General features: G+C 41.9%; 1 protein-coding gene across 3 annotated transcripts in view; it reads left to right on the plus strand.

Annotated features, from left to right (window-relative positions):
- The window catches only part of LOC122551780 (contactin-associated protein-like 5), a 1,278,965-nt gene that overhangs the window by 987,395 nt on the left and 277,831 nt on the right, over nt 1–13,739 (plus strand). For all 3 annotated transcript variants that reach the window (XM_043694245.1, XM_043694243.1, XM_043694244.1), the window contains one exon: nt 8,534–8,690. In XM_043694245.1, the coding sequence (XP_043550180.1) occupies nt 8,534–8,690 (157 nt within the window). The remainder of the gene's footprint in view (nt 1–8,533; nt 8,691–13,739) is intronic.

Genomic DNA, 13,739 nt, shown 5'->3' on the forward strand with positions numbered 1-13,739 from the left:
AAATGTGTTGCTGGAAAAGCGCAGCAGATCAGGCAGCATCCAGGGAACAGGAGAATCGACGTTTCGGGCATAAGCCCTTCTTCAGGAAGCCCTTCCTGAAGAAGGGCTTATGCCCGAAACGTCGATTCTCCTGTTCCCTGGATGCTGCCTGATCTGCTGCGCTTTTCCAGCAACACATTTTCAGCTCTGATCTCCAGCATCTGCAGACCTCACTTTCTCCTCAATTTCTTTAGTCATCCAGCATTCCCTATACCTACCAGCCTTTCCTTTCACCCTGACAGGAGTATAGTTTCTCTGGATTCTTGTTATCTCATTTCTGAAGGCTTCCCATTTTCCAGCCGTCCCTTTAACTGCAAACATCTACCTCCAATCAGTTTTCGAAAGTTCTTGCCTAATACTGTGAAAATTAATGCAACCTTTTAGTCTCTTTCATTTATAGAAGCTGGCATTTCAGTGCTGACACAGACAAAGAGAAAAATGTACAAAAACCATATTTCACATTTTTTTTACTGGAAGTAACTTGATAGTCTGATTGTATGAGCATCGATGTTACAGTCAGTAGGGAGCAAATGAAGATGTCTTTTAGAGTTATGATGGGATCAAATGCAAAGTAGCTGGAAATGTTTAAAACCTGGGAAGACTGTGCTTAGATTAAAAAAAGAAAATTGGCTCAGTCATTTTTTTCTGCAAAATATCAGAAAGCATATGGAGAGTGATGGTATCAGAACCATGAGAGGAGTGCATGGATTAATCCAGTTCAGAGTTGCCTGTCCATCAGGTTCATGCAATAGACTTTTCTTTTCAATCATCTGGCTTATTGCGTTTGAGTTGATAATCAGAAAAATGTGATTTTTGTTTCTAATTTTCAAATGGCTTACAGTTTGTTATCGGGAGAACAGATTAATTGAAAGATGAAATGAGAAGTAACCTGTAGGTTCACAAACAAGCTAGTGTCTTTGAATCCTGGCAAATACATGCACAAAACTCCAACTGTAAAACTGAGAGCTGTTGGTGGAGTGGCAGTGTTACTGGAATGGTTACCCAGAGGTTTTGGCTTATGCTGAGGATGTGAGTTCAAATCTCACCTGGACATCTGGAGGCATTTGAAATCTGTTTATAAACCTGGAGTCTAAAGCAAGTCTTCATGATGATGACCACATCATTGATGGTTGTAAAAACCCATCTGGTTCACAAAAGTCCTTCAAAGAAATCTGCCTTCCTTAGTCCATGTGTCCTGCGCATGACTTCAGACTCACAGCAATGCGTGGCACGGTAGCTCAGGGGTTAGCACTGCTACCTAGCGCCAGGAACCTGGGTTCAATTCCACCCTCGGGCGACTGTCTGTGTGGAGTTTGCACACTCTCAGGGGAATTGGTCATGCTAAATTGCCCACAGTGTCCAGGGACGTGCAGGTTAGATGGATTGGCCATGGTAAATGCAAAGTTAGAGGGATGAGGGGTGGGTCTGGATGGGATGCTCTTCAGAGGGTCACTGTGGACAGAATGAGCCAAGTGGCCCACTTCCACACTGTGGAGATTCAATCATTCTAGTGGTTGACTCTAACCATCTGAGAGGGCAACTTATACAGGAGTTGTACACTTAATGGTAAGGTCCTGGGGAGTGTCATTGAACAAAAAGTCCTTGGAGTGCAGGTTCACAGTTCCTTGATAGTGGAATCGCATGTAGATAGAATAGTGAAGAAGGCGTTTGGTGTACTTTCTTTTATTGAAAAGGGCATTGGGTAGAGGAGTTGGGAGATCATGTTGAGGCTGTACAGAATATTGGTTAAGCCACTTTGGGAATATTGTGTGCAATTCTGGTCTCCCTCCCATCGAAACCTGAAAGGGTTCAGAAAAGATTTACAAGGATGTTGCCAGGGTTGGAGGGTTCGAGCTACAGGGAGAGGCTGAATAGGCTGGGGCTGTTTTCCCTGGAGCATCGGATGCTGAGGGGTGACCTCATACATTTGAGAGTGTGGTGCTGGAAAAGCACAGCGGTCAGGCAGCATCTGAGAAGCAGGAGAATCGACGTTTCAGGCATAAGCCATTCATCAGTGGGTCTTAGTCCAAAGCCCCCTGTCCCATGATCCCGAATGCCAAGCACCGTTTCCAGTGGTGATCATCCATTCTGGATGTTTGGGTAATGTTGTTCCTGCAGCAGTCTCAAACTCCAATGTGGTGTTCCCCAAACATCGATTCTCCTGCTTCTCGGATGCCTGAGCTGGTGTGCTTTCCCAGCAACACAGTCTCAATTCTGATCTCCAGCATCTGCAGACATCACTTTCTCCTCGGTGACCTTATAGAGGTTTACAAAAATATAAGGGGCATGGATAGGGTAAATAGACAAAGTCTTTTCCCTGGAATGTTGGAGTCCACAACGAGAGGGCATAGATTTGGGGTGAGAGGGGAAAAATTTAAAAGGGACCTCAGGGGCAACCTTTTCACACAGGGGTGGTGTGTGTATGGAATGAGCTGCCAGAGGAAGTGGTGGAGGCTGGTACAATTACAACATTTAAAAGGCATCTGGATGCGTAGGTGAATTGGAAGGGTTTAGAGGGATATGGGCCAAGGGCTGGCAAATGGGACTAGATTCGGTTAGGATATCTGGTCGGCACGGACGAGTTGGACTAAAGGATCTGTTTCCGCGCTGTACATCACTGTGTCTGTGACTCTAACTGGAGATGGACAGGACAGAAACACATGACCAACCCAAGGTGAGAAAGCCTGCCTGATCATCCAGCAATCAGGCAGCTTTTTGGCTGCCAGCTAGCATTCGAGCGGAATTAGGGTCCCGGAGCAAAAAGTCCTGACCACTTACCAACCTTGGATTGCTGTCAGCTTTAGCGTTCGAGTGGAATTAGGGTCCCGGAGCAGAAAGTCCTGACCACTTACCAACCTTGGATTGCTGTCAGCTTTAGAGCGTGGCAACACCACGTTGGAGTTTGAGACTGCTGCAGGAACAACATTACCCAAACATCCAGGATGGATGATCACCACCGGAAAAGGTGCTTGGCATTCGGGATCATGGGACAGGGGGCTTTGGACTAAGACCCACTGCTTCATATTTTGAGAGGGTCCAGTCTGGTTGATAACACTCAGTTAATAGTGTGGTGGAAAGGGTTAATATTCGGCCTTGCCAACCCGAAATTATTTCCTGTGATTGTAGGAATGCAGTGAGCACTTCCCTAATGAGCCCTCCTGAGAAGGCCTCCAGCCCAAAACGTCGATTTTCCTGCTCCTCGCATGCTGCCCGACCTGCTGTGCTTTTCTAGCAACACACTCTCAACTCTGTCTCCCTAAAGCCAACCCGCCAGATGATGTTTCCTCCTCACCACCTTCCCTATCAGTTTTCAAGAGCTGAAAATTCTACACAAAGAAAGCCACTCCAGAACTTTCTAAACCGCTTGACAGCAAACGACTACTTCTTCAGTGAATTCCTGTCACAATGTAGAAAATCGATTGGCTAAAAAGAGCTCAGCAAGCTCAATAAACAGCAGTGAGATATTCAGTTCTGTTATTTCTCTCAACAATGTTTGAGTGATAGCTACTGGCCAGAAGCTGAATGTCCAGCAAGCATTCAGTTGACCCTTTTTGATCACATAAAATAGGAGAAAACGTGAAGACATTGTAGATTTTCTTCTTTCAACTCACACCTGCTCTTTCTCTGGAGATAGCCTTGACAGTAAAAAAACAAAATAAACAATACTAAATTATTGCCAGGAGGCAGGCTAAAGAAGTTTCACAAAACAAAGGGCAAGAAATAACTCTTTCAAAATTGTCATCAAAATGTGCTTCACGACATTTACACATAAAGACCAAATAAATCCCTGATATAAGCGCAGTTACTGCAGTAGATTTGTTGTGTTTCTATTGTCAGTTAGCCACCAGGGACAGAGCGAAAAGAGCTCAATTTTACATTTTATATGGAGAACTGCAGAACGATATTGAATGCATGTTCTGCCTCAGCAGATTTTCCTTTATGAGAATCAGATGAGAAAGGAAACAATGGAAACCATCATCTAATCTATGAGTTACAATATTGCTAGATGCTGCAGCCTTGAAATAGTACCTGCTGTTGTGGTGTGTGACACAGGGAAAGTCAGTGAATAGTATATTAGGCTGGGGGTGGTGTGGTCAGCACAGAGGGAGCTTCAGAAAATGCGAAGAGAGCTGAGCAATTGATGTGGCAAGGGGACAATATCAAGAGAGAGCCAGAAATGACTTATAGTCCATCAGTCAAACTGGCCAGTGCATTTCTCTTCTTCCTGAAACAATATTCACATTATTTTTTTACCCTTAAAAGATCATTTCTTGCTGGCAAGCTACAAGATTTACCAGTTAGGACTGATGTGAACCACATCTTCTGGAAAACATTTTCCTGTGTTATTTGTATTCAGGGCTGCCTGATTTTTAGAAGTGTGGCCATAAATATGCATTAGGCCCTTCTACTTATATATGCCTCTATTTCTTCCCTTACCAACATACAGTATGACAGATATACAACATAGTCCATTCAAACAGAATTTTGGATGGTTACCTGCCACATAATTTCTGTCACCTCCATAATTACCTCATCTCCAAAGGGCCCCGTTGTGAACTTGTCAACTTTGCATAACAGTCATACAATAGAAATCTTGGTCCAGATCATTAAATCCAAGTTATGATCTGGCTAGAGACGAAAAACTCTTATCTTTAAAAGTGACAAATGAAAGAACCCAGGTAAAAGGTAAAGTTGCCATTGTCCTAATGACTATAGGGCTGTTCTCCCATTAAAGTGCGATGACTCGTGGTGATTCCACCTGAGGGTCACCAAGAATCAAGAGAGGGGAGAGGTTGAGAGGGAGAATCCTTCTTGGTAACCTCAGGCAGTGCAGGAATTGAATCAGATTACAGATTACATTACAGTGTGGAAACAGGCCCTTCGGCCCAACAAGTCCACACCGACCCGCCGAAGCGAACCCACCCATACCCCTATATTTACCCCTTACCTAACACTACGGGTAATTTAGCATGGCCAATTCACCTGACCCTGCACATCTTTGGACTGTGGGAGGAAACCGGAGCACCCGGAGGAAACCCACGCAGACACGGGGAGAACGTGCAAACTCCACACAGTCAGTCGCCTGAGGCGGGAATTGAACCCGGATCTCTGGCGCTGTGAGGCAACAGTGCTAACCACTGTGCCACCGTGCCGCCCATGCTGCTTTTTATCATTCTCATTGCAAACCTGGTTTGCTGTCCAGTCAACTGAGCTAACGGACATTGCCCAACTCTGATGAAAAAAATAAGGCCACAAGAATTCAAAGTTTTGAACAAGCTGCAATGAACTTTACTGTTCAAATTTAGAACAGTAATAATATTATCCACAAATTATCTGTAATATATTTACTAATGTTCAACTAAAATTAAGCTCAGGTGAGTAATGGTAACATATAAACTATGCCTGAACATCCCACAGAGCAAATCAAGTAGCAAATATTGTGAAGAGAGATACCATGAATTTCACAGAAATACCCCAATATTACTGTCACTGTGGATCTCCGAATATCAACAAAACTTTGTGTCTGATTCCAATTCTTCAAGTTGTAGAGTTATATAACACAGAAACAGAACCTTCGGTCCAACTGGTCCATGTTGACCAGAAATTTTAAGCTATACTAGTCCCATTTGCCAGCATTTAGCCCATATCCCTCTAAACACTTCCTATTTATGTACTTATCCAGATGCTTTTAAATGTTGTAATTGTATCCACTTCCTCTGGCAGCTCGATCCACATACAAACCCCATTATGTGTGAAAAAATTGTCCCTTAGGTCCCTTCTAAATCTTTTCCCTCTCATCTTTAATCTATGCCCCCTAGTTTTGGACTCCCCTACCCTGGGAAGAAGACCTTGGCTTTCACCCTATCCATGCTTCTCATGATTTTATAAACCTCTGTAAGGTCACTCCTCAGCCACTAACGCACCAGGGCAAACAGCCCCATCTATCCAGCCTCTCCCTATAGCTCAAAACCTCCAATCCTGGCAACATCCTTGTAAATCTTTTCTGAACCCTTTCAAGTTTCACAACATCGTTCCTATAGCAGGGAAAAGGCTACTCCATCCAGGGCAACTTCGATGACTGCTCCTGTTCTGGTGGTTTTTATCTACTCCCCGGATTCTGGAAACCAATCTCAACGGATACAAATTCACAGACAGCGAGCCTCACTAAGCTAACACTGCCCTTGGGATCCTGCTGAACTGCACCAAACAAATGCTGCTTGTGAGCTTTTCAATTTCCACTGTCATTTACATGAGAAGTGTTAATTATTCACAGGCTTCTTCTGAACATGCCCCCCCCCCACCCCCCACTCACCGTTGCATGGCTTTTGGGAATTCTTTTGAGTTCGAGCCCCAACATTTAGCTGCATCTACTCACTCCTAGAACTTCCACTTATCCCTCCCTCACAAGCTACACAACTGGCCTTGGTCTTCCCCGGAGTTGAAATTGTACTGGCCTTTTCAGTAGCACAGGATGCCCACCTTTGTCTGCTCTCCCTCACTATGTCAGTCACCAGCTGCCTATAACTGTTCTCTATTAAAAACCTTGCCTTGCCCTAATTCCTAAACAGGATTAAATTTAGCAGCGATTGGATCTCAAACTCGCTTGGAGCTGTCTGTCCTTGAATGTTATGATTGCTCGCCATGTTTTGGTGTTCTCAGTGCAAACCTCATAAAATAAAAATAAGTTTCATCTTGCCAACGGTACCATTTCAAATAGTGAATGCTGATTCAAAATTGAAGGTCATGCTGGTCCAATGTTATTGATTTCTTTGGAGAAGCAATAGAAAGTGTAGACAAGCGTGTTTCTTTTCAAACCACTTGTGGATTGTGAACCTCACTTACAAAGCATACAGAAATGCAAACTAAAATACTGTGTTCGTTTCTAAGAATTCCGTCTGAATAGCAGTCATCTTGGACTAAACCTTAGTTCATACCTGCTTATAGACATTTGTACATCTTTTGTTGTGGTATTCCAAAATGTATATAGAAGCACTGGAGAAAATTCAAGAAGTTTCACAAGGATGAAAGCAGAACTGAATGGTTTTAAGTAGCTTGAGAATCTGAACAGGCATGGTTTCTTCGCTCGGCTATAACGGTGTTTATAGTCGATTGAGTGATTTGATAGGGGAAAAGATAGAGGTATAGGAGAACCTCGATTATCCAAATGCCTCAGGCTGGGAGTACTTTATTCGGACAATCGAATGTTCAGATAATTAAATGCCAGATAACACAGTTTAAACAAGAATTGGGACTTTGCAATCTTATCCAGATAATCCGAAATTTGGATAATCGAATGTAGGATAATTGAGGTTCCTCTGCATTTCCATAGATGACAGAGTTCAAACTTAGAGACATGAAAGATGAAATAGTTATTAACAAACCCATTAGGGAATTCAAGTGAAGTCTTCTTCACCCAGAAAATGGTGTTTTATATTGAAGGGAAGCTAAGACAAGGAAAATGGAAATATGAGATTATTCTGTTAGGAGGAGATAATGACAGTGGGAACACATTCATATGGAATATAATCAATGACTGAACCAATTGTTTAAATGGCCAGTTTCTGTACTCAATGTAATTAAGAAGTCCCAGGGACAATGCAAATACTGCTTCCTTAGTTATGATAAATCACATTTTAATTATTTTTTAATGATGACAAGTTGTGCAAAATCTTGGAGCAAACATCATAAAGTGGTGCTTTCAAACATAATGCTCTTAACACTCATTTCTTTATATTTGTTGGTACAATAAAGAGATCATATAATCACAACAATTTTGTTTTTAATTTTCACTGTCTGGCACTATTCCAGTTTCTTGTAATTGCCTATAAAAAATCATAAGTGGTTCTGCACTTCATGCTTGAAGAAAGTTTATGTTTGTAAAAGATTAAAAATACAAAGCACACTTTGCACAGTGTGTTTAGAGGCAAAAAAGATAAATGAGCTATGATACCACTCTTTAAATCAAGCTGTCATTGAGGAGAGATTGGTTCAACTGGACCTTTATCCACAAGAGTTTAGAAGGATGAGAAGCAAGCTGATTGAACGATACAAAATTCTATCAGGGATGAACAGACTGGATGCAGGGAGGATGTTTCCCCCACCTGGTGATTCGAGAAACAGGAATCATGGTATCAGGATATCGAGTGATACATTTAGGAGTGAGATGAAAACATTTTTCTTCGCTCAAAGGGTAGTGAACCTGTGAATTCTCTACCACAGAAGGTTGTGGAGGCTAAGTCTTGAATTTATTTAAGGAAGAGATAGATAAATGTTCAGATATTAATGGCATCAGGGGTAGAGGAAGAAAGCAAGAACATGGTAAAGAAACAGAGCCATAATCAAATTGAATAGTGGAGTAGGCTTGAAGTTCAGAATGACCTACTCCAAGTTTCTATGGTTGTCCACTAAAGCTTAGATTATCCCAAATCCATAAAATCTAAAATTTGCTTTGACGTTCTACAGGTTATAGAGTTATATTTGTATTTTCTTTCAGGTGGCACCCCATTGACCTGGTGGATTGGGAGGACCAATGAGAAGCAAACTTACTGGGGAGGTTCATCGCCAGGCATTCAGAAATGTGCCTGCGGATTGGAGGAGAACTGCTTGGATACCAAGTACCACTGTAACTGCGACGCTGACAGAGATGAATGGTACTGTGACATTTTGAGATGATGGTGTGCCTCACCAGCTTTATTCCAATGTTTCAGAGTTTATCTCAGTGGTTCCCATCTTGTGTGTTCAATAGGGATTTAGCATTTGTGCCTTAGGGCCTGAAGCTCTGATTTGATCTGTGACATGGTTGGATCACTGAAGGGGGCCCAGAAAGTGGAGTGCTGTCTGTTTATACTGAGATTCTGTGATTTTGGAAGATTAGCAAGGTTTCAGAAGAGGGATTCTGGCAAGGTTTCTGCTTTCCCGCCCCCCCCTCCCCCCGGTCCCCATTTCAAGCAGACATAAACTAAGTTCCTTAGAGACTTGGGAAATATTACACTCTTGGTAAACCTCATTTGAACTCTTGCCAAATGAGCATAATACTTAATAAGTGCCTATCTATCAATATGATAATTGTTAATGAGCAACAAACAACCTCTCTTTTTTAGGAAAAAGATTCAGAAAGTAAGCAGTTCAAAAATGGAGTTATGTTCCTTTGTGTTGTAACTTCCTTCAAGAGATTTTTAAAATGTCAATCTCATTTTCTTTCGAACATTTCCTACCTCTCTGACATAGTTGCACCATAATATTCTTTGCTCCAGCAACATCTGCCCCTTTGCATTTTAAGATCAAAACACTTTGTGGGCGGCACGGTGGCACAGTGGTTAGCACTGCTGCCTCAGAGCGCCAGAGACCCGGGTTCAATTCCCGCCTCAGGCGACTGACTGTGTGGAGTTTGCACGTTCTCCCCGTGTCTGCGTGGGTTTCCTCCGGGTGCTCCGGTTTCCTCCCACAGCCCAAAGATGTGCAGGTTAGGTGAATTGGCCATGCTAAATTGCCTGTAGTGTTAGGTAAGGGGTAAATGTAGGGGTAGGGGTGGGTTGCGCTTCGGCGGGGCGGTGTGGACTTGTTGGGCCGAAGGGCCTGTTTCCACACTGTAAGTAATCTAATCTAATCTAATCTAATCTAATCACTTCAAATACAAACAACCAAACAGCTGGATGTGAAGCTATCTCACAAAAGAGATCCAGTTATTAATGCTCTCATTTTCAATCATGTGGCTTTAAAAGCCCAATGCCAACATGCCAACTTTCCACCAACATTCAAACCAGTGGGAGAGGTTGGGAAAGGAAAGCAGGAACTGATCTCAAGTTAATGCTGAGTTTTGTCAGGCTGTGGATTAACTAAAGGAGGGCGGGAAGGATGAGTGAGACTGAGAGACAGAATTTGAGCTGTTTACCCTCTGACTTGTTACCTTCCACTGAATGGTATGTTCAGTTCCATTTAATTTTGCTCTTCCCTTGTTGCATGACAATGACCAGCATAGAATATATTTTAATGTATTCTGCCATTCCAATGTTCCTTTAATTTGATTTTTTAAAAATCAGACTGCATTTTGCAGCAGCTGTTCCCTGGATGCTGCCTGACCTGCTGTGCTGTTCCAGCAATAAAGTTTCAACTTAATTTTGCTCTTCCCTTGTTGCATGACAATGACCAGCATAGAATATATTTTAATGTGTTCTGCCATTCCAATGTTCCTTTAATTTGATTTTTTAAAAATCAGACTGCATTTTGCAGCAGAAGCAGAACTCCACTCTAGTGGGGGTTTAAGTTCTGTCAACGTAAAGTGCTCCCACTCCCTCTGAGACAGATAATTTAAAACGGCCTCTGCGGACTGCCAATTACCTGACACTCCAGACACAACACATACAGATATGTGTCCATAATGCAGACCTGCAGCTGGCTTTCAAAAGGGGTTGAAATAAATGGAGGAGACAGGTCTGTCAGTTATGTCACCTGAGTGCATCCTCTTCATCTGCTGGGTAACCTGAAATGGCAGGTCTCCTGGATGCCTTTGGGTTGTAACATGAAATGTCCGCTGTCTGTTGTCAGACAAATTCTTTCATCGAGTTCGATGGCCCCTTCACCATGCCAAAAGTATACTTATTAAATCAGTGCAAGCTTTCCGATTGGTGCCTGACTCCTGACTGCTAGGTTCCCAACAGTCAGCTTCAGTAGTGCAGCTGGGATAATGAATGCTTACATTCTTGGATTATTAGTTCTGAAGTTGCCTCATTCATGTCAGTCATCTATATGACCCTTTTCTATGTTGTGTCACTGTTGGCATCGTCTGTATATTGATTCCTTGCTCTTCTTGATTCATAGATCCCTGTAGGAATCCTCAATTTCTTTTGAGATCTCTTGTCACTAAACCTCTGATTGAACTCTGGCTGTACACTTCACAATACAGAAGAACCCCTGGTATATGCTTTCTAATGCATTGTCTGAAAGAGAAGCTGGAATATCTAGTCTTTTTTCATACACTCATCAATGATCAATGAGTGTGAGAAGCAGTTCTGAGCCAACTGGCTGGGGTTTTGGTCTGGCCATTCCTTCAACAGCAGGGAATGATAACAGAGACTTACCGACTCTTTTGTTCCTTACAAGCCTCCAGTGACTTGTTCACCATTGCTTCTTCTTGGCCATGTGAAGCATTTTCTCTTTGCCACTGTAGGTAACCTCACCAGATTCTTGACTCTTTCTGTGTTCCATCATGAGTCTGGGAGTTAAATCTTTTATTTCCACTGGTGGGTGAAACTAGAACCAGGGGGCACAGTCTCAAAATAAGAGGGAGCAGATTTAGGACAGAATTGAGGGGGAACTTCTTCACCCAAAGGGCTCTGAATCTGTTGAATTCCCTGCCCAGTTGAGGCTACCTCGTTGAGTGTTTTTAAGGCAAAGATAAATAGATTTTTGTAAAGTAAAGGAATTAAGCTTTATGGTGAGTAGGTGGGTAAGTTGAACTGAATCCATGAAAAGATCAGCCATGATCATATTGAATAGCGGAGCAGGCTCGATGGGCCAGATGGCCTACTCCTGCATTGGTTCTTATGTTCTTTTGGTTGGCACCAGTTTGTTTCTGCACAAGTTGCTCTCCAGAATTTTGTTGAATCTTTCTGACTGTCCTAAGTAACTTGAAGTCATGGGGAGATGGTGTCCTGCTGTTAATGTGACTCGACTGGTAGTAAAGAAACCTAGGTTGATGGTCTGGGGATATGGTCCTGTATCCCATCATGGCAAATGGTGAAATTTGTTTTCAATGAAAGCAAACTCTGGAATTAGAAGCTATTCTGATAACAATCATTGTTGTTTGTCACAAACTCCCATCTGGTTCACGAGTGCCTTTTAGGGAAGGAGATCTGCCATGTTCACCCAGTCTGTCGTATATATGACTTCAGACCCGCAGAACTGTGGTTGATTCTCAGCTTTCCTCTGTGTAACTCAATGTGAACATTAAATGTTGTCCACATACCATGAATGAATAAAAGAAAAATTGTGGCATTCATGCACTTTCACAAAATAAAGACTGTTGATTGTGAACAACATAATCATTTTCGAATGTCTTACACACCTGTGCTATGGCGTAACTGTGACATTATTGTCTCCTTGACAATCATTCCACTGACATCATGTAATGTCATCTCTGTAGTAAAGGCTGTTCTTAAGACATAGTATCTAGTCTGATAGGATAATGACTTTGACGCTTTGAATCAAGCTTAAAATTTAATAGAATGCCCATTAGCATGAACACATTCTGTGAAGCTCATATCATAGGCTCTTATACCTGCCATTTGTGCAACTTCAACTGTACAACAATTTTGTTAAAAATCACACAACACCAGGTTATAGTCCAACAGGTTTAATTGGAAGCACACTAGCTGGTGTTGTGTGATTTTTCACTTTGTATACCCCAGTCCAACACCGGCATCTCCAAATCACAACAATTTTGTTGACACGTAACTGCCCTTCGAATCTGAGTATGTTCCGAAGTGCTTTACGTTAATGGGTTAAATTTAAAACATGGTCACTGTCATGCTGTGGTAAGTAACAGCCAGTTTGCGTGCAGTAATCTCCCACAATGAAGGGAGAGTCTTTCATGGTTCACCATGTTAAAAGGATCCAACAGCAGGAGGCACTGCTTACTGATGCAGTTAGAAATAAGGGTGGAAATCAGGTAAAACATTTCAGCTCAACACATAATTGAAATCTGAAATAAAGTCAGCTAAAACTGTTCAAACAGACAGTCCAATTGGATCAAGAGCAGTTTGAGGAACAGGGAAATTGATTTTAAAGATATAACCAAAAAGTAGATCTAAGAGATTGGTAGATTAAATGGCAAACAATCACATTGAGCTTCTTTGGCTTCTTAGATATTGTTTTCGTGAGATTTCCAGTCAATGTGTAAAAATATCCTTCCAGTTGCATAAGCTTTAAGAATTATTTTAACTTATGCCACAAATTGATCTGTTGTCAGGCATCCACAGCGTCCTGCTGCTTAAACCAAGGGGGAATAAAATAGGATTTACATAGGATTTGAAACTGTATCAGTTTCAATCAAGCATTCAGACATGCCTCACGGCTATTAATCCATGTAAACTTCAATGAAATCCCTGATAGCTTACCCTGATTCCATTGGACAAGTAATCTTTAATGTAGTGATTGAAATGGTTCCAAAGATGCAATGAAAAAGCTAGTGCCAGTTTCGTTTCTTTCGTTGACTCTTATGATCATGTGTTCTGTCCAACATTATTAAGGTTTGGGGAGATATTGATCGAAGAACATGTCTGAAGGTCAGCCTCATTTTTATTTTGGGCAATGCTGTGGTAAAATTCCTGCATTGCCACCAATTGATAAAGGATTTCATTTTATTCCAATTTGTTTTTTTTAATATGGCTTAAGTTTAGAATTTCTGATTGTTAATGTGGTCACTAATGTGGTTAAAATAAAGTAGGTTATTACTGGATTGTGTAGTATGAGCACAGCAAGCAATGCAAAAGAAGCTAAAACCCTATGATGTGCTCAAACCCAACTCAAAAATTGATTACCGTGAGTAATTCCTATTAAATCCCCTTTATTTCTGAAAGGTAGGTTAACTTGCTTCTAGGTTTTATTAGAAGATGAAGAGATGTTTGGGGCCAAGGTGATTTCCTTTCTGATTTTCTCCTCACTGTAGAGAATGTCAAAGCTTGATTTTGTGGGGCAATAGT

Source organism: Chiloscyllium plagiosum, chromosome 7, assembly GCF_004010195.1.
Source record: "Chiloscyllium plagiosum isolate BGI_BamShark_2017 chromosome 7, ASM401019v2, whole genome shotgun sequence".
In the NCBI taxonomy this organism is placed as follows: domain Eukaryota; kingdom Metazoa; phylum Chordata; class Chondrichthyes; order Orectolobiformes; family Hemiscylliidae; genus Chiloscyllium; species Chiloscyllium plagiosum.